Source organism: Electrona antarctica, assembly GCF_951216825.1.
Source record: "Electrona antarctica genome assembly, chromosome: 12".
NCBI lineage: Eukaryota > Metazoa > Chordata > Actinopteri > Myctophiformes > Myctophidae > Electrona > Electrona antarctica.
This window is the reverse complement of record NC_136793.1, coordinates 8,448,928-8,471,262: the sequence shown is the minus strand read 5'-3', so window position 1 is coordinate 8,471,262 and position 22,335 is coordinate 8,448,928. Positions and strand designations below refer to the sequence as shown.

The following is a 22,335-nucleotide window of genomic DNA, read 5'->3' as shown; positions in this document are numbered from 1 at the left end:
CAGAGGGGAGGGGGGAGAAAAATTGGGTGTCAAAACTTACAACATGAATAAATAAATGCATTCAAAATGAAACACTGAAGCTGCTCTAGCCTAGATCTACAAATGGTGCATTTATATAGCGCCTTTATCCAAGGCGCTTTACATAGATTGCATACATTACATTCACCCATTCATACACACATTCATACACCGATGGCGGCGGAAACCATGCAAGGCACCAACCAGCACATCAGGAGCAATTAGGGGTTCAGTGTCTTGCTCAAGGACACTTCGACAGTAACTCTTGGGGAGCCCGGGTTCGAGCTGGCAACCTTGCGGTTGCCATCCAGCCACTCTACCCCTGAGCAACCGCCGCCCCTACAAGCTCACAACACTGTGCGAAGCGACGGGTTGTGAGCTTGTACATCTGCTGTTTTCACTATAGTTTGGGTCAGCTTTATCTCTTTTGGGTCTTGAGCTAAAAGGGTTGTGAACCACCGCTATACGTAAACCGTAAATACATTGTTTGGACCAGAGACAACAGGCCATCAGCGTGGCTCTCAGGCTCAGCTGAGCCCATAATTGCCTTGACGGGAGGTTTTTTTTGAGGGGGTGTAATGACTCTCCAGGTTGGCTTTGCTGTCACCGCAGAGCCACACAACGCCTGCCAGCCAGCCAGCCAGCCAGCCAGCCAGCCAGCCAGCCAGCCAGCCAGCCAGCCAGCCAGCCAGTCAGCCAGTCAGTCAGTCAGTCAGTCAGGCGTTTAGGCCACATCTTAACGGGGCGACATATTGATCTCTGGTGATTTCCACCGCTGTCACAGTGACAGGTGGGCGGTTATTGAGGACTGTGACGCACGCGGCCGGCAGACAGAGGGAATTGGGATTGCAACAGAGGGGAAAATGGGTTTTCATGGTGCAGTTGTTGTAGGCTCAGAGGAGCATCGGACGGACGGACGGACAGACAGACGTTTCGGTCGAATAAATTGTACACATCTAATCTTCCAGCACTATACAGCATTTTACAGTACTCTAAATCAGCGTAACGTTTACAATTTACCCCTCGCTAAGCCCCACCACTCCACTCTGCGATGGCAAGTATAGGAAATTATTTATATCTGAATGTACCAATATATTTGATGTTTATATATACTGTTGCAGTATGCAGTATACTGTGCATAGTGATGAACGCATGGTACTCTGGACTTGTGACTTGTGACCACGCGCAGGGCCATAGTGATCAATGGGACACTGTGTTGACATCCTATAGGAATTAGAAATGGTCACCTGTTCAGTATGGCCTTGTGTATGTATAATTCACTTTCACAGGATTTCACAGGATGTGCACATTGATATAACTCAATTAACCATAGTGACGCCAGCATGTCGGACTAATTGGACACACACGCACACACACACACCCACACACACACACACACACACACACACGCACACGCGCACGCATACGCGCACGCACACGCACACACACACACATGCACACACGCGCACACTCATACACGCACACACAGTGCATACACACGCATACAGACACACACGTTATGTTCGGGTTCTATATATGTTCAATGCAAACAGACGAGAGTCAGTCATACGAGCCACAACGAGACGCCGTCATCCACAACTCTGTTCAACTCTGTTTAACTCGGTGACTCCTTAGCAACTAATAAAATACTTGCTGAGTATACTACAACATCCTCAAGCCTCGTCTTTTCAACCTGCTGGCCATAAAATTAACCAATACAAGCTCCCCTTCTCACGCATTGAGATGCGTGAGAAGGGGTTTCTCCATATAGTAAATAATAGATCATTTTAGTAGCAAGAGCTTCAAACTGTCACTGTCAGGTTCTAGTCAAGCTGCAGGCCTGCAGTATAGGCTATGCACTGGGCAGATAAATGTGCATGACATTATTTCAACAAACTAGAAATACGAGGAAATGTTAGAGGGAGAAACAGTATCCAACTCAATCAACTTTAACGGCCGTCCGACAGGAGTTTTCATGTCATGTAACTTTCCCGACGCTCTCTCTCTCTCTCTCTCTCTCTCTCTCTCTCTCGTTACGTCTGGAACTATTCAATCGTCAGGTCCGTCAGTCTTTGCCTCTTTTCCCCCCCCAACTGTACGTCTCCTGAACTTGAACGCAGCATTTCGTGTTGAAATGTTGTACGCCGCATCTTCGGTAGCGAAAGACTCAACAGGCCCTGAAAATAGCTGATCTACAAGGCTATGTTATTTCTAATTTCAGCACGTCCAGGCACGTGCAGACAGTGTTAGTTAGGTAGTTAGTTAGATAGCATTTGATACAGACTTTTAGTATGTTATGTAGACAGCACTATAATTGCATTGTATGTAGTCATAACACTTCATAGTACATATGTATAGCTCAGTATAGCATATATGTATAGTGTATATGTATAGTTTCATTATATAGATATTCCACTGTTACGTTCTTAGCTTACGCATGTTTCACGATAACTACTTTTTATGTATGTGATGTATTGCCATGCTTTTTGTTCTTGCTTAATGTAAGTTGCTCTGGATTAAGAGCGTCTGCTAAATGCCTACATTGTAAATTGTTAGTGAACAGGCAGGGGCTGAAATCCCGTAAGGGGGCACTTTTGGACCAAACTAGCGAAAATAGCAGATCTACAAGCTCAGCTATTTTCGGGGGGCAACCCAGCCCTCTTTAGCTAGTGGAGCTGCGGTGTAACAACATGGATTTCTAAGCACATTTGTTCAATGCAAAATGCTATGCTCATGTTCAGGAAAAAAGCTATTCTTCTGAATGCTGCCTTTATGGCATGGAAAGGAGAGGAGTGGCATTTTGCATTTCTTTCACCATCAGTAAATGCTGCATTCGTGGTCTGGAGAGGGCAGTTGTTTTACAGACGGGTAAAAGTGCAGGGGCTGAAGCCCCCCTTTGATGTCTATGTGTGCATGTCCCTGGTGATGGTAATCCCATTCAGGTGGGTGGGTTTAGCCCCTTCCAGCCAAATGCAAACAGAGGTCTCCCATGCAGCGCATCGCTCAGACATCACAACATCATGAGTCATACATAATATCCATATACCTCGAGTGCAGTCATCAAACATTCATACATGGCCTCCAGACGCTGGATGGATTGATGGATATGGTGCATGTGTAAGTGATTCCAGGCGTGTGAAGGCCGCTTAGGGCACTCTCCACTATTTGACTGGACGGCCTCGCTTTGAATTTAAGCAAATGAAAAAAGGTCCACGCATCACATCAGACCATCACTCACAGAGGAAATCGGATATTCCTCCTCATGGCGATTTCCCCTTTCAAACGCTTGTAGTCTATTGCGTGTTGATAATAGGTGGATATATACCAGGCAGGTTATATAAAAAAGAGAGAGAGTCCAGGCAGTGTCCTTTAGTTCTAATGTAGAGTTTATTTCAAGGACATCATTGATTATGCCAAATCATGACCAACAGGAAGAATTGTTCACTGAAAAGTGCCCTCCAACTAACACGAGGTGCTTATTATACTATCCGGGGTGTCTCTTCACATGCACTAAATGCATGTGAACCATGTGCGTGTGTGTGCATGTGAGTGTGTGTGTGTGTGTGTGTGTGTGTGTGTGTGTGTGTGAGTGAATGACTGAAAATGTGTGTGTGTGTGAGAGTTTCTCGCCTATAGGTGTGTGTGCATGTGAGTGCGTGTATGTGCCTGTGAATGAGTGAATGACTGCGAGTGTGTGTGTGTGTGTGTGTGTGTGTGTGTGTGTGTGTGTGTGTGTGTGTGTGTGTGTGTGTGTGAGTGAATGACTGAAAATGTGTGTGTGTGTGTGTGTGTGAGAGTTTCTCGCCTATAGGTGTGTGTGAATAATCCATCTCAGTAATATAAAAGAACTTGGACAAAGGCAGTGAGAGGCCTATTGATAGGTGTTCGAACTGGTCTGGGAACCGTATGACCTCTTTGACCTATTAGCTCTGGCCTCGCATCAGTGGCCACTCCAAAGCTCAAGACACGTCTCTAAGAGGCTCACTCTGAGGGGGGAAGGGTGGCTTGGACGGTGGGTCTTTTTGGTCAACTGTGCATGCACAATTTAAAGGTTTCCCTGTGTAGCTTGGGGCCCAGATACTACACGCTTCACCCTTCCCTCTGAGGGGGGAAGGGTGGCTTGGACGGTGGGTCTTTTTGGTCAACTGTGCATGCACAATTTAAAGGTTTCCCTGTGTAGCTTGGGGCCCAGATACTACACGCTTCACCCTTCCCTCTGAGGGGGGAAGGGTGGCTTGGACGGTGGGTCTTTTTGGTCAACTGTGCATGCACAATTTAAAGGTTTCCCTGTGTAGCTTGGGGCCCAGATACTACACGCTTCATCATACTGCACTGTTGGCTGGCTGTGAGTTGTAACCCCAAGGCCCGTTTGTTGTCCCATGGGTGGACGACTGTGCTTATAGTCAGCACAGAACGATTCTATCTACGTACGATTATTATTTTCTCGGGGGGCACGTTGGCACACTCGGTATTGATGCCGTCGCTTCAGCTAGGAGGTCCCGGGTTCGATTCCCACTGGGGGACGCTGGGGGGGGGCGGGGTAAAATATACCCGGGTTTAGATATGGTTGTAGGCTGTACCCATTAATATGTGTGATGGGTTGAAGAAAGGCACTGCAGCAAACTGGGACAGTTAACCCTGTAAGACCCGGATACATTTCTACTTGCAAAAAAGAGATTTCAACCTTACTACTACTTTGTACTACTAGGACTTATGTTAAAAAAAATAAAAGATAAAAGTTTAATGAAAATTGTATGCACATTTATAATAATTATTAAAATAATAATAATAAATTAATAATTTACATTCGGTGGATATCTTTCACAATAATACATGATACATGTTCTAGACATTCTAATGATCACACAAATATATGTATTACAGCCTTTTCTCAGCAGGGTGCAGGTAAAAACTGCAACGTTTCGATGCAACTATAACATCTTCGTAAGGTCATCATGGACCGAGGAGGCTACCTGGCTACACAGTAAGGTCATCATGGACCGAGGAGGCTACCAGGCTACACAGTAAGGTCATCATGGACCGAGGAGGCTACCTGGCTACACAGTAAGGTCATCATGGACCGAGGAGGCTACCTGGCTACACAGTAAGGTCATCATGGACCGAGGAGGCTACCAGGCTACACAGTAAGGTCATCATGGACCGAGGAGGCTACCTGGCTACACAGTAAGGTCATCATGGACCGAGGAGGCTACCTGGCTACACAGTAAGGTCATCATGGACCGAGGAGGCTACCTGGCTACACAGTAAGGTCATCATGGACCGAGGAGGCTACCAGGCTACACAGTAAGGTCATCATGGACCGAGGAGGCTACCTGGCTACACAGTAAGGTCATCATGGACCGAGGAGGCTACCTGGCTACACAGTAAGGTCATCATGGACCGAGGAGGCTACCTGGCTACACAGTAAGGTCATCATGGACCGAGGAGGCTACCTGGCTACACAGTAAGGTCATCATGGACCGAGGAGGCTACCAGGCTACACAGTAAGGTCATCATGGACCGAGGAGGCTACCTGGCTACACAGTATGGTCATCATGGACCGAGGAGGCTACCTGGCTACACAGTAAGGTCATCATGGACCGAGGAGGCTACCTGGCTACACAGTATGGTCATCATGGACCGAGGAGGCTACCTGGCTACACAGTATGGTCATCATGGACCGAGGAGGCTACCTGGCTACACAGTAAGGTCATCATGGACCGAGGAGGCTACCTGGCTACACAGTAAGGTCATCATGGACCGAGGAGGCTACCTGGCTACACAGTAAGGTCATCATGGACCGAGGAGGCTACCTGGCTACACAGTAAGGTCATCATGGACCGAGGAGGCTACCTGGCTACACAGTAAGGTCATCATGGACCGAGGAGGCTACCTGGCTACACAGTAAGGTCATCATGGACCGATGAGGCTACCTGGCTACACAGTATGGCTTAACCCATTTAGACCTGAGGACGATTCTACCGGCCGCCGACCCCCCATTCAGGGACCACCCATAAGCTCTGATGAAACATTTTTGCGATTTTTCTACAAGCACTTTTTCTACAAGCTTTTTCTACAAGCTCGTAGCGTGGCACTCGGTGCCGCGCTATGAGCTTGTAGATCTGCTATTTTTCAATAGCTAAAGTATAACATAATGCTTAGCCCAGAATGGGTTTAATATAAGTTGGGTACAGGGGCAGGCGCTTCAAGCCTAACCAATGGGTGGAGGGTGAGTGGAGGGTGGGTGGAGAGTGGATGGAGAGTGGGTTGGTTCTGGTTATGTAAGCTCTGTTCTGTCCACTGTTGATCTGGGGGAGTTTGGTCAGGAAGCGAAGCAGAGGACTGAGTCAACATGTCAGCGAGTCAGACCGAGAGGGATTAACTATTTGGGGTTTTTTGAAAGAGAGATGTTGTCAGAGAAGGAACAGATCTACCAGGCAGCCATGCTGAAGCAGCCTGTGATAAAGTTACACAGAATAGAGAAGGAACAGATCTACCAGGCAGCCATGCTGAAGCAGCCTGTGATAAAGTTACACAGAATAGAGAAGGAACAGATCTACCAGGCAGCCATGCTGAAGCAGCCTGTGATAAAGCTACACAGAATAGAGAAGGAACAGATCTACCAGGCAGCCATGCTGAAGCAGCCTGTGATAAAGTTACACAGAATAGAGAAGGAACAGATCTACCAGGCAGCCATGCTGAAGCAGCCTGTGATAAAGTTACACAGAATAGAGAAGGAACAGATCTACCAGGCAGCCATGCTGAAGGAACAGATCTACCAGGCAGCCATGCTGAAGCAGCCTGTGATAAAGTTACACAGAATAGAGAAGGAACAGATCTACCAGGCAGCCATGCTGAAGCAGCCTGTGATAAAGCTACACAGAATAGAGAAGGAACAGATCTACCAGACCTCCATGCTGAAGGAACAGATCTACCAGGCAGCCATGCTGAAGCAGCCTGTGATAAAGCTACACAGCAAAGGTATGTGCATGTTTTCAGTCACTGTGCACTTTGATTTACTCTTCAACACAAATGTTGTCAGTACTTGGTGGAAAAAACGGAGTAGTGCTTCCTCCTATAGCACTAAACTGTGGTTAAATAAAATAAAAATGAAACTGCACGAGGAAGCTCGCTGCTCTCTGTGTGTGTGCGTGTGTGTGTGTGCGTGCATGCGTGCGTGTGCTGTGTGTGTGCATGCGTGCGTGCGTGTCAGAGCATGAGGGAAAGCCCGCTCCTTGATCCAGATGGATTCCAGATGTTGATCCCTCCCCCCCACCCCGCTCCTCTCTTTTGGAATGCATAATATTTGCCCCAGGCAAACATTGGGTCGGGTGTCGCTCAATTGTGGGCGTACTCCGGCGGACCAGCAGTAGTCGAGGACCAACCAGGGCCCAGTATGCAAATATAGGGCGGGCTTACCAGGCTATAACCAACAGGGCCAGTATGTGTGCTGGCCCCTCCACACTGCTCACATGCTCTGGTGTGTCTGTGTGTGTGTGTGTGTGTGTGTGTGTGTGTGTGTGTGTGTGTGTGTGTGTGTGTGTGTGTGTGTGTGTGTGTGTGTCCTGTCTCGTGTGCTTCCCTGCATGGCTACGAATGTAAACTACTTGTGTTCATATTTGGAAGCCTCGGTAATGTCCATAAATCAGTCGTGAGGGGCATGTCCAAGTCAAGAGCTAAGGTAGTCTCCATATATGGAGAAGGCGATGCTTTCTGTACCCGTGATCTGTATCCTGAAGCACTTGTTGTAGAGTTTTCCAAGTTTGCGCTTCTACTATTGTTTGTGTTCAAGATTTTCTTGTTAAATGTGAATGCAAATAAAGATGTTAAAATATGTGTGTGTGTGTGTGTGTGTGTGTGTGTGTGTGTGTGTGTGTGTGTGTGTGTGTGTGTGTGTGTGTGTGTGTGTGTGTGTGTGTGTATGTGTGTGTGTGTGTGTGTGTGTGTGTGTGTGTGTGCATGCGTGACATGTGTGTGAGAGAGAGAAAGAGAGAGAGAGAGAGAGAGAGAGAGAGAGAGAGAGAGAGAGAGAGAGAGATAAAAGAGAAAGAGAGGGTGAGTGAGTGAGTGAGTGCGCCGATTGTATTATTGTTCATGGTTTTTCCCCATTCTCCATTCCAGATGTCTTTCCTGCCAAACTCAAACATATCTACAGCAGAAATAGACATCGCAACCAACACCAGAGAATTCATACAGGACATAAGCCCTATGCCTGTGACCAGTGTGGGACTAGATTCAGCAAGAAAAGTGCCCTGACGTGTCACCAGAGAATTCATACAGGAGAGAAGCCGTATCACTGTGACCAGTGTGGGACTAGGTTCAGCCAGAAAAGTCATCTGAAACAACACCAGATAATTCATACAGGAGAGAAGCCCTATCACTGTGACCAGTGTGGGACTAGGTTCAGCCAGAGCAGTCATCTCCAACTTCACCAGAGAATTCATACAGGAGAAAAGGCCTTCTACTGTGACCAGTGTGGGACTAGGTTCAGCCAGAAAAGTCATCTGAAACAACACCAGAGAATTCATACAGGAGAGAAGCCCTACAACTGTGACCAGTGTGGGACTAGGTTCAGCACGAGCAGTGAACTCAAACTTCACCAGAGAATTCATACAGGAGAGAAGCCCTACAACTGTGACCAGTGTGGGAAACGGTTCAGCACAAGCAGTCATCTAAAAAATCACCAGAGAACTCATACAGGAGAGAAGCCCTACAACTGTGACCAGTGTGGGAAATGGTTCAGCCAGAGCAGTGATCTCAAATATCACCAGGTAATTCATACAGGAGAGAAGCCCTACCATTGTGACCAGTGTGGTACTAGGTTCAGCTTGAAAGGTAATCTGAAACAGCACCAGAGAATTCATACAGGAGAGAAGCCCTATGCCTGTGAGCAGTGTGGGACTAGGTTCAGCTTGGAAGGTAATCTGAAACGTCACCAGAGAATTCATACAGGAGAGAAGCCCTACCACTGTGACCAGTGTGGTACTAGGTTCAGCTTGAAAAGTAATCTGCAACAGCACCAGAGAATTCACACAGGAGAGAAGCCCTACCACTGTGACCAGTGTGGTACTAGGTTCAGCTTGAAAAGTAATCTGCAACAGCACCAGATAATTCACACAGGAGAGAAGCCCTATGCCTGTGAGCAGTGTGAGACTAGGTTCAGCTTGGAAGGTAATCTGAAACGTCACCAGAGAATTCATACAGGAGAGAAGCCCTACCACTGTGACCAGTGTGGTACTAGGTTCAGCTTGAAAAGTAATCTGCAACAGCACCAGAGAATTCACACAGGAGAGAAGCCCTACCCCTGTGACCAGTGTGGGACTAGGTTCATCCATAGCAGTACTCTCAAAAGTCACCAGAGAATTCATACAGGAGAGAAGCCCTATACCTGTGACCAGTGTGGAACTAGCTTCAGCCATATCAGTACTCTCAAAAGTCACCAGAGAATTCATACAGGAGAGAAGTCCTACCACTGTGACCAGTGTGGGAATTGGTTCAGCAAGAAAAATTATCTCAAACGTCACCAGAGAACTCATACAGGAGAGAAGCCCTACCACTGTGACCAGTGTGGTACTAGGTTTAGCTTGAAAGGTACTCTGAAACGTCACCAGATAATTCATACAGGAGAGAAGCCCTACGCCTGTGACCAGTGTGGGAAACGGTTTAGAGAAAGTAAAACTCTCCAACTTCACCAGAGAATTCATACAGGAGAGAAGCCCTACGCCTGTGACCAGTGTGGGAAACGGTTCAGTCTGAACAGTCATCTCCAAAGTCACCAGAGAATTCATACAGGAGAGAAACCCTACGCCTGTGACCAGTGTGGGACCAGGTTCAGCCACCGCAGTAATCTCAAACGTCACCAGAGAACTCATACAGGACACTCTAAAGATGTGATGTAGTCAGAGAGCAGTAACACTGGTGTAACTGATCTACAAGCTCCCTTGTGACACGTTGTGAGCTTGATGATTAGCTATTTGCACTGGTTATAACCAATGTTCCCCCTAACATGCGCCTGTGCACGGCTCAGGAACATCCCGCGCAGAACAAATCTGTGTAGCGCACGCCGCACAGACATGGAACATGGAACCTTGTACACCCTCAAGTTAAATTAGAGTTAAATTAACATTGATTTTACAATATAAATTGGGGGTCCCAGAGATATAAATGCCATTAACTATTAATGCATGTCAAACTGGGGGACCTTGAAATTAAACGGGTTGAGAATCACTGCTAGAGCCGTACAAATCTTGTCTTATGGGGGTCCCTGGTCATATCTTTTCTAATGGGGGTCCACGGGGATAATTAGTGTCAATCTGGGGGTCCTTGACATGCAAAAGTTTGGGAACCACTGATATAGACCACATGCATAATCTTTGAGGATACTGTCTTGTATAAATCATAATGCCTGTCACTTCTCTGCCAGGACTAGCCATTTTTAGACATCTGTCAATATATAAATCAGTATGTCAATGTTATTTTGTTGACTCCTTTAGGCCTTTTGTATTTATGTACACAACATTTTGTCAACATTTATTCCTGTTCACAGCTATAATACTGAATAATAATGGATATGCTTTGTTTTTTTCTTCTGTAATTAGGTTTGAATAAGCCATAACTTGACATGAGCGTAATGTACAAAGTGCACTCATCGTATGTTCCTCAGCAGTTGTTCAAGTTGCGCTCAGAAGGTTGGAGTGTTTGCTCAGACCGATGAAAAATTAGAGCGAACATTGGTTATAACAACATTCTGAGTATACCGTAAATGCATTAAATATGGCCTATATTTTAGCCATGGTACATTATTTATGTTTGATTGGGTTATTGGTAAATAAAGCCTAAAAGAATTTAGATTACATTTCAATGTTACAATGTTCAATGCAAAAAAACAGTTAATTAATGACAATTATTGATGTGACAACGAATCGTCAAGTAAAATGATGGTGACAACGCCACTTAAAGCCTATAATATGCATCCATTACAAAGAAACAGCTGATGTGTGAGCTTGTAGATCGGCTAAGATAACATATACAGTTTATTTGGCTTCCGAAGTTAGTGGGAGGGGCCTAATGTGAAGTTGAGAGTCCGCTACTCAATGCAGAGCCAAAAGCATTTCAATTATTGATTAAGTTATCAATATTTTTAATTGAATTATTAGTTATCAATAGTTTTGTACCCAATGAATGACAGGTGATGTGATGTCTCACCTGACTATCACTGTCTATGTTCATCATTTGCATAATATTATATACTATATGTTTTATTTAGCTGTTTTTCAACAGCGTCATACATTAGGGAGAATTAGCCCTGAAGGCTTTCTGCCAGAAAGCGGGTGTGGCTCCCTCTCTTTAGATTTACCCAATCACGGGTTCAAATCCCAACATGGGCGTGCGTATGTTCCGATAAATGTTATATACGCTAGTGGGAGGTTAAGGTTAGGCATGGTTTAGGTTAGGTGTAGGGGCCAAAACTGACCTAAAACACTTTGTACAATTTACAATATTATTGCATGTTTGGTTTATTATTGTTATTATAACGAGGTGACATAGTATTATTATTATTAGTATTTGCATATTGTTGTAGTGTTTGTTTCCTAATATTAGGTATTGTTTATTGCAATATTTTAACTACTGCGGCGAACTGCGCATGTGAAATTGACCAGTGACATCAGAGAAAAGCGAAAGTGAGTTCAGAGTTGAGCTGATGCAACAGTGGAACGACACACGTTTTTGACCGTAACCTTCGTAATCGTAAGGAATGTAACCTATCGTGTTTTTATTATTTTTCTTTGATGTTGTTAAACCCGTTTATTATTTTCAAGTGGATCCTTTTTGAGAGAAGCTCAGGAGGAAATAAGGGATTGGACTTTTCAATAAATTCCCATAAAATACACGAGGACGATCTCCGCCATTCCTTGGATGTTGTGAGTTTTATAACATTTCATTTCATATTTATTTATTTCATTTCAGTTATGGTTTTACATGATCATATTAATTTTTACTTTGTACTTATTTTTTTTGTATACATATTCCATACAGAAAAGAAAAGGAGCAGGAAGAAGATAAATCTTATTTATACCTGCCCCTATCATTAAAAAAAACATCTAATTGATGCTGCCACCAGCCATACATGATTACATCAAATAAAAATAAATAAAAAAACAACCAATTGATGCTGCCACCAACCATACATTTTTACATCAAAAAAGAAAGAAAAAAAACAACAAAGACAAAGGACATAGAGCTCAACAAGAGAACAAACAAAGACAACGCTGAGGAAACAAAATAACACTTATATCTAACCTTCTAATTCATATTTTATATTTTTTTCTTTTTTAAACACTTTCTTAAACTGAAACACTGTTGTACAACTCTTCGACTCCTGGTTTTGTGAATTCCATAACTTTATACCTGTAACAAAAGTGCACATTTGTTTTAGTGTAGTCCGAGCGAACAGATGTTTAAAATCATGTCTTCTTCTGTGGTCCTCATCCTCTGAGCTAAACACAAATGACTTCTGTAACTGTATTGGTAATGCTTTGTTTTTCGCTCTGAACCCCACTAATAATGTTCGTAATTCTACCAAATCCATGATTTTCAAAACACCTGATAACATAAAAAGCCTATTGGTGTGTGCTCTGAAATCTTCTTTATACATGATTCTTAACGCTCTTTTTTGTAACATAATCAAAGGAGTCATATTACTCTTGAATGAGTTACCCCATACTTCCAAACAGTAAATAAAATATGGTAAAACCAGTGTACAATACAACATCCTCAATAAATTCGTATCCAAATCATATTTTACTTTGTTCAAAATAAAAAGACTTTTGGCCACCTTGGCTTTTATATATGCTATATGATTTTTCCATGATAATTTCTCATCTAATATAACACCCAAAAACCTAAATTCATTCACTCTTTCAATATTCACTCCATCTATAGTGAGAATAATTTCATCCTTTTTCAAATTAGAGAAAATCATAAACTTGTTATTTTTATTAAACCACCTTTTTAATTTAACCATTTCATTTGTAATGCTTTCTGCTACACTTTTTAAGTTATCCCCTGAACAAAAGAAATTAGTGTCGTCCGCGAACAAAACAAACTGCATTAACTTTGACACTTCACAAATATAATTAATATACAAAATAAAAAGTTTAGGTCCCAAGACCGAGCCTTGTGGTACCCCACATTCAAGCTTCATGGAATCAGATTTATGACCCCCCAACTGTACATATTGTTGCCTGTTGTGAAGGTAACTGATTAACCAATCTAGAACTACACCTCTTACCCCATAATTATTCAATTTAGATATTAAAATAGTATGATCAATTGTGTCGAACGCTTTTTTAAGGTCAATAAAGACACCTATTGTGTGTTTATGATTATCTATTGCTGTTGTTATTTCATCGGTTATTTTCATGAGTGCCAGAGCTGTGGACCGATTGGTCCGAAAGCCATACTGACTCTCACTCAGTAAGTTATTCTTTTCAATAAATGAGTCCAATCTTTGTACATACAGTTTTTCAAGTACTTTAGAAAACTGGGAAAGCAGCGACACTGGTCTATAATTAGTAAAATCATGTTTGTTTCCTGTTTTAAAAAGTGGTATAACCTTTGCCATTTTCATCCTGTCTGGGAAAACTCCTGTACTAAAAGAAAGATTACAGATATAACTAAAAGGTTTAATTATACAGTCAATAGTCTTCTTCACAATGATCATATCTATCCCATCACAATCAGTTGATGTTTTGTTCTTTGATTTTGCTACAATTGATTTAATTTCATTTTCACTCACTTCTCCTAGAAACATGGACTGCATTATTTTACTTCCCCCCATCATTTTGCCCAGCATGTTGTGGAATGGAATTGGCCAGACTTGGCCCTACATTTACAAAAAAAGAATTGAATTCATTTACCACTTCATTTATATTTTCTATCACTCTCTTGTTGTCATTAGTAAAATAAGTGGGCAATTCTGTAGATGTATTTTTATTCCCCATTACCTGATTTAAGATTTTCCAAGTTCCTTTAAGATTATTTTTGTTTTCTTCTAACCTTTTGTTATAGTATTCTTTCTTTGCTTGTCTCATTATGATTACCAATTTATTTGTATACACCTTGTATTTATTTTATAAATAAATAACAAATAACAAATACGAAGTGGAGAATTATTCAATGATACGAGTCACTACTAAAAGTGTTGCATGGATATTACTGTGACTAGTGAAATTGCCGTATATTAGGTTTAGAGTAGTGAGGTTAAGGTTGTTAGGCTTAGTTTTACGAGGTTAAGGTTGGGTTTAGGTTTAGTCTTGTGAGGTTAAAGGTTAGGTTTGTGCTTTTTTATTCTTTTTACCAAAACTGCGCTCCTCCACCTCAAGAACATTGCCTGTCTCCGAACCTGTCTGTCATTCTCTGCAGCTGAAACACTCATCCATGCTTTCATTACATCCTGCCGTGATTACTGCAACGGCATCCTCTAAATATGGCACCACCTCCCAAGTCCTGAATAAACTACAATATGTCCAGAACTCCGCTGTCCGCCTGCTCACCAGTACCCGTTCAAGAGACACATTTACACCAGTCCTCTGTGACATTCGATGGCTCCCGGTCAAACAAAGAATCCATTTAAAAACACTACTAAGCACCTATACAAAGCACTGGACAACCAGGCTCTCTGTGACCTCCTCAAACGTCATGTCATCTGTACTGGCCATATAAGGAGAGTGTCTTGAGTGTACAGGGTTTGATGAGGTCAGATCAGCATATGGAATGTCAGAACAGGAAGGACGGGTAGGGTAGGATCAAGAACAGGTCAGCTCCATATATGGAGATCTAAGGGTGATGATCCAGTCTTCTCCATGTATGGTTATCCAGGGTTAGATGAGGTCAGTGTCGAGATCTTCATATATGGAGATGGCTATGACACGAGGCGTGATGTCACAAGGCGTGACCATATATGGAGGTGTGATGTCACAAGGCATGACCATATATGGAGGGGTGATGTCACGAGGCGTGACCATATATGAAGGCGTGGGGTGACTAACTGACGGGAGGTGCAGGTTTTCATGGTAAATGTGACCTATCTTTTCCATGTGCTATGAAAGCATGGGAATCACAGCAAAACAATGATGTATTGGTTTGTTAGATTGAGTGAATAGTTCTGAAACAGCAAATAGAACTGAAGTCAAGTTAAAACTCCTAATGTGAGAAAACAGCATTGGAATCTCTCTCGTTCAGAGAGGGTACTGCAGGACATGTATCCCATCATGCATAGCGGTGGTTGCATTTCCTTTGTTTTCATGGGGCTGTTTCACGCATAGACATATAAACGTAGACGCCCTTTCCGGCCCTGGAGCGTCTGTGCTCAAGGGAGGGCAAAACTTTCCCGAGATTCCTTTCGAAGCCCCGCGGAAGCATGAGCGTGCGTCACAGAGCGCATGTTCGGGTCTGATAAGTCCCGGAAAAGATGCGCTGTGATTGGCCGGCCAGTAATCACTTGAGTGGCAGCGTGACGTAACGTGCCTTCCACACTTCCGGCGTATACTTCCTCTCCCAGTGTGAATTCTTCCACCCCTCCTTCAACACACAACGCTCCAACGAACTGCAGCGGCCAATGAGGCATCTATTTTTTTAATATCTATGCTTTCACGCCCGTCTTGTTGTTTTATGGTCTCTGACACCAAGTGTTCTCCCGTGTGGATACATTGTGAAACTCTTCTCACAACGTTTACAGCGGTAGGGTTTTTCTCCTGTGTGGATACATTGTGAAACTCTTCTCTGTGTTTACAGTGTAGGGTTTTTCCTCCAGTGTGAATGAGCTGGTGTGTCTTCAAGTTCTTTAAAGCACTGAAACTCTTGTCACAGTGTTTACAGTGGAAAGGTTTTTCTCCTGTGTGGACACGCAGGTGTATCTTCAAATCACCTAGCTGTTTGAAACCCTTCTCACACTGTTTACAGATGTAGGGTTTCTCTCCAGTGTGAATGCGCTGGTGCGTCTTCAGGTTGTTAAAAGCGCTGAAACTCTTGTCACACTCTTTACAGTGGAAAGGTTTTTCTCCCGTGTGGATACGCTGGTGTGTCTTCAAGTGACCTGAATGATTGAAACTCTTGTCACAATGTTTACAGCGGTAGGGTTTCTCTCCCGTGTGGATACGCTGGTGTGTCTGCAGGTTACTTAAATGACTGAAACTCTTGTCACAATATTTACAGTGGTAGGGTTTTTCTCCCGTGTGGATACGCTGGTGTGTCTTCAAGTCACCCGACTGATTGAAACTCTTGTCACACTGTTTACAGAGGTAGGGTTTTTCTCCAGTGTGGATACGCTGGTGTCTCTTCAGGTGACATAAAGAACTGAAACTCTTGTCACAGTGTGCACAGATGTGGGGTTTCCTTCCCGTGTAAGTCGTCCGATGAGTCTTCACTTCTCCTGGCTGAGTTACAATAATCTCAGTAAGCTGTTGATGACAGCCAGATCTTGGTTGGTTCGTGTCTTCGTGTCTCTGGCCGTTTAGAGAGCTGCTGATCGTCTGACATGCGACTGAGAGGATCTGGCCATTGCTCTGCATTTGACAGTCCATGTCATTGTGGGACCTCTGTGCGTGAGACTTTAAGCCATGTGGACGCTCGGTAAAGCTGACCTGAGTCTGGGGAGACATCATACCTTGCAGGAGCAGTGGTTTATTCTCAGACAGACTGCTATACATGGACTGTGATGGGATTGATAGTAGGTGTTTTGTAGCCTATTTTTCACTCACTCTTTGAAAAATCTTGCCAATTCTTTTCTGAAATCTTAAAAAAGGGGGTTTTTAATTAAGTTTTCACACTTTATATAGCCTAGGTGGAGTTCAGGGCTGACGTCACACACAATACAAACCGTCACAATGCACGACTAACAACACCACTTTGTTCAGGCGGCACTGCAGTTTGTGCACAATTGAATGAATGAAGTGAATTTGGCACAATCTCAAAGTCTTCTTGAGTCTTGTCCTATGTGCTGTATCCTGTGTCCTGGGTCTTGCTTGGGTCCTGTAGATTCTGAGGATTTGAGATCGGTGGAGATACCGTGTGCGTAGCTTGGTATCTGAGGTTTAGAAGCTGGGAGACGCCTGCCTTTTATGCTGTGCAAGTCTAGTGTCACGATGATGTCACCACTGTGTATATCCATCTTTGGGGTTTCTACAGTAATCTGATGTCAGCGCTGGATATCGCCGTTGTCTCCATATATGGGACTATAGCTTATCCCCATGGAGCTCTAAGTGAAAGCCTTGTAACAGCATATGATGCTGTTTAAAATGTCAGGGATCCAACCGGACCTTTACGGTTCTGTAACCCTGAGGGTACAAATGGAACCAAACAGACCTTTACGGTTCTGTAACTCTGAGGGTACAAATGGAACCAAACAGACCTTTACGGTTCTGTAACTCTGAGGGTACAAATGGAACCAAACTGACTTTTACAGTTCTGTAACCCTGAGGGTACAAATGGAACCAAACAGACCTTTACGGTTCTGTAACCCTGAGGGTACAAATGGAACCAAACTGACCTTTATGGTTCTGTAACTCTGAGGGTACAAATGGAACCAAACAGACCTTTACGGTTCTGTAACTCTGAGGGTACAAATGGAACCAAACTAACCTTTACGGTTCTGTAACTCTGAGGGTACAAATGGAACCAAACGGACGTTTACGGTTCTGTAACTCTGAGGGTACAAATGGAACCAAACGGACCTTTACGGTTCTGTAACCCTGAGGGTACAAATGGAACCAAACTGACCTTTACGGTTCTGTAACTCTGAGTGTACAAATGGAACCAAACGGACCTTTACGGTTCTGTAACTCTGAGGGTACAAATGGAACCAAACTGACCTTTACGGTTCTGTAACTCTGAGGGTACAAATGGAACCAAACTGACCTTTACGGTTCTGTAACTCTGAGGGTACAAATGGAACCAAACAGACCTTTACGGTTCTGTAACTCTGAGGATACAAATGGAACCAAACTGACCTTTACGGTTCTGTAACTCTGAGGGTACAAATGGAACCAAACGGACCTTTACGGTTCTGTAACTCTGAGTGTACAAATGGAACCAAACGGACCTTTACGGTTCTGTAACTCTGAGTACAAATGGAACCAAACAGACCTTTACGGTTCTGTAACTCTGAGTGTACAAATGGAACCAAACAGACCTTTACGGTTCTGTAACTCTGAGTGTACAAATGGAACCAACCGGACCTTTACGGTTCTGTAACTCTGAGTACAAATGGAACCAAAGGGACGCCTATTAGTAACACAGTAATAATCTTGCTCCAGTGCTGATGCTGCGTTCACACGGGGCAGATGCAAAGACACAAAGATTCACAGCATATTTGTCCCGTTGTATCTTTGTATCTGAAGTTGAAGCCAGTTCATCTCATTTGTTTAGCTTTGTAACGTTTGCAGCAGCTACAAACTCGGATGCATCTTTGCATCTTCATGTCGCTGGCATGGCTTGCGTCGCCTCTGCCCGTGTGAACCCACCGTGACACTTAGGTTCAATGAATAACCCATTTTGGGCGGGAACCCCTTTTGGTGTGATGGATATTTTATAGACAGTTGACACACTGACTGCACATGAGGAGCTCTGTAAATTGAGACAAGCAATACTGTGGTGACACAGAGTAAACTGCTTAGAGTTATTTACAATTAGGCTGTGAAGACAAAGCCTTTTGTTGAATGCTGCTAAACACCCCAGGGGGGTCGGGGGTGCTGTTCCTGACCTAATCACAGGGACAGCACCTATCTCGAACTGCTAACTAACAGCTGTGTGTGTTTCAGAGGGCTCCTGCTCTCTGCTCTAGAATCGAAATGACATGAGGCTACAAGGTATTTGTGCATAATCGTTTAGACTGGTTAAGAATACATTCTACCTTTTTCATTACATGTGTTCTGCATACTTCATATATAGTATAGATAGATAAGTTGTCCTATTTGGTATAAAACATATAGTTCATTACATGAGCTACATGCCATGATCCCTCCTCCTCTCACTGGAAGATCCTGTGAGAGAAACTTGCTGATTGGCTCCCATAAAAGCGGAGGTAGCCTGTCTCCAGGGAGGCGGGATCTTGAAGTTAGTAAATACTGCAAATGTTGTGAACTGCTGAGAGTTCACACTGATTAGCTACGATGTGACTCTACTGTATTCCACGGGGCTTTCTGCCCGTGGAGCCTTGTTACTGAGTGATTCTTCAATAAAACTGATCAGATGTGACGACTAGAACCTGCGCTTGCTTCCTTTCTTCCACTCGACCATCACTGCTACAAAGACACATTGGGTCACTTGATGCATAAATATACATCAGGTGTTAGCATTATGTTATGCTTTAGCTATTGAAAAATAGCAGATCTACAAGCTCATAGCGCGCCACCGAGTGGCGCGCTACGAGCTTGTAGATCTGCTATTTTTGAAAAATCGAAGAACGACTGACATAGAAATATAGCTTTTTCAGAAAACTGTCAGGATGTAGAAGACATTTTTAGAATCCGATCTCAGGTCAGAATGGGATAAGCGTGACCATCACACGGTTGTTGTGATCACTAAACAATGGCAGCACTATAAGAGCTGGGGACTCAGATCATCAGGTCAATGTGTTGGCATTGATGGTTTGTTTGAAAGCTGAACACTTTGATGTTTAGCCAGTTGTCAGCTGAAGGTTAGAAGATTCGATACTCCACCAAGATACCCATGTACCTGTCTAGATACTTCCTTAATGTTAACGAAGTCCACACCCACAACACCAGAGGGAGTGCAACGAACCATGTACAACCCAGATTCGGCACAAACAAGGGACTAAATTATTTTCGCTCCTATGCCACCAAAATGTGGAACGCCCTATCAACAGTCATTAAGACATGCAAATCCCTTGACTCCTTCAAAACCGCTCTCAAAGGGCACCTACGGACGGCTGCAATTCGAAACTGGCCCCCGTAAAAATCTGAATCCCCCCACCCCCCCCCCCCCCCCCCTTTTTTCCCCTCACTGTATATGTTTCTTTTCCCTTTTTACCTCTATGATGAATTCCTGTTCTGTTCTTTGACTATATAGAAGTGTCTATTTGTACGTCTCTAAATGTTTTGATGAATTGAACATGGTGGACCCTCTTGTAAACAAGTGTAATGCTTAATTGGGTCGTCCACTCACAGTTAACAGTCTTTGTATTGAGTTTGTGCTTGAAATGTACTGTAATTCTGCAAACTGTTAATAAATATTTCAATCAATCAATCAATACAAACAGGGGAGCACTCCTTGGGCTAAAACGGCCCCATTGCAATCATCACACATGGATTTGCCCACATTTGGGCAAGTGGCTATGGCCGTTTTTAGCCCAAGGAGTGTTTTTTGTGCAAAACTAATGCTTGAAATGGATTCAGAATCATGAAAACCCCCTAGTTTGACATGTCACATGTTACTTAAAGCATAATGACAATTTGAAAGTCTTGCATATAGGATGTTAATGGTATGGTCACATGTAAAAATTGCTCAATGCCGACAGCCGGTCAGCAAGTGGATTCATGAACATATGTATATAGACAATATTTTAGGCCAATAAAAAAAGACTATAGTGGGAAATACCAAATTTCCCACTTTAAACAAAAGAAGCCTGTCGGCTGCCGGACTACTGTGTTTGAGAGCAGAAACAGAGACACAGGCACTTGCACACATAGACATCAAAGGGGGCTTGAGCCCCTGCCCTTTAACTTCAAAAAAGGCCACAAATGCAGCATGGTGAAAATAATGCAAATGCCCCTCTTTTCCATGCCAGCAGCAGGAGAGAATTGCCTCTTTTCAAAACTCTCCTGAACTACGGGGCACGGTGGCACAGTCGGTAGTGCTGTCGCCTCACAGCTAGAAGGTCGCTGTGGGCACTGGGGGTGTGTTCCCTCCTCCGCGTCATCAGTGCCCATACCCGAGGCGGGGTTGGCGAAAGGGCCTTTCTGTGTGGAGTTTGCATGTTCTCCCCGTGTCCCCTAGGGTAGGTACCCTCACAAAAACATGCCGTAATCCTGGTCTCTAAACTACCTCCCCCTGGCTAGCACCTGATGGAGGGGAAAGGAACTGGTCGGAATAACGTGTTCCTTCCATGCGCTACGTTCGGCCGGGGAAACTCTACCCTGTCAGGTGAAAAGAAGCAGCTTGGACTCCTCATGCATAGAAGGAAGCATGAGGTCAGTCCTCTGCCCCCCCAGGTTGGCAGAGGAAGTGTAGCGCCCAGGATTACATTAGATAATTGACACTGGGTGAAAAAATGGGTTACAAAATTGTGGGATAAAACATAAAACAAAACAAAAAAAAACTCCTGAACTTCAACGCGACATTTTGCATTGAAATAATCTTTCATACGCGTAGAAATCCATGTCGTACGCTGCATCTTCAGTAGCTAAAGAGTGCGGGTTCACGCCCCAAAAATAGCTGATCTACAAGCTCTCAACGCATCGCAGCGCGACGCGTTGGGTGCTTGTAGATCCGCTGTTTTCGATATTTTTGTTCAAAAGTGCCCTTTTAGGGAATTTCAGCCCCTGCCTCTCTAACATTCTCTGCACGTCCCTGCAGCCTGCACAGACACACAGCGTTGGTGGAAAGAGAAGCTGCACTCACCTCCATCCCCAGCAGCTTCAGCGCTTTGGGCTAGAACAGCAAGACAAGAACAAACAAACAAAAACAAACAAACAAACAAACAAACAAACAAACAAACAAACAAAATGAACAACAGCTTGTGGATAAAGCGTTTTATAGAGCAGCTATATAGAGCACCGAAGTCTGACGTCAATATCGGTAGAGGGCGCAACTCCACGGGTTCATGTACTTTTTATTTGCATTGTAATCCCCATAGGGGGATTTTAGATCGCCTCATATAAGAACTGTGTTTGAAAAATAAACATGTCATCCCGGCCGTTTCACTCATATGGATATGAAGAATCAACTGACTGAGAGAAAACGCTATTGTTACTGCTGCTGAATTAGTTACATTTTCGCTAGAAACAGACTATCATATATGAGTGACTGACTGTCGCAAACGATACGGAGACACCTCCCTGACAATAACGCCGAGACAGCTTATTTTTGGACCACAATGCTTAGATGATTTTAAAATGGCCCCATGTTATTCTCCATAGAGAAAATACTTCCGTGAACCAGGGGAATCGAGGGGACGAGCGAGTGACGTCAGGACTTCGGCGCTCTATACTCTATAAGTTCAACATGGCACATATACAGTACAGTGCAGTATATGTTTGAGAATTTGTTTTTTTTCCTGTTCTTTTTCGTTTCGTATTC

At 43.8% G+C, this 22,335-nt stretch overlaps 1 protein-coding gene across 1 annotated transcript in view; it reads right to left on the bottom strand.

The window, feature by feature from the left end:
* Positions 1 to 22,335, bottom strand: part of trpm3 (transient receptor potential cation channel, subfamily M, member 3) — a gene marked incomplete at both ends in the record, with an annotated part of 426,331 nt that overhangs the window by 90,459 nt on the left and 313,537 nt on the right. Inside the window, one exon of the mRNA XM_079516029.1 lies at positions 21,658 to 21,687. Coding sequence (XP_079372155.1) covers positions 21,658 to 21,687 — 30 coding nt within the window. The remainder of the gene's footprint in view (positions 1 to 21,657; positions 21,688 to 22,335) is intronic.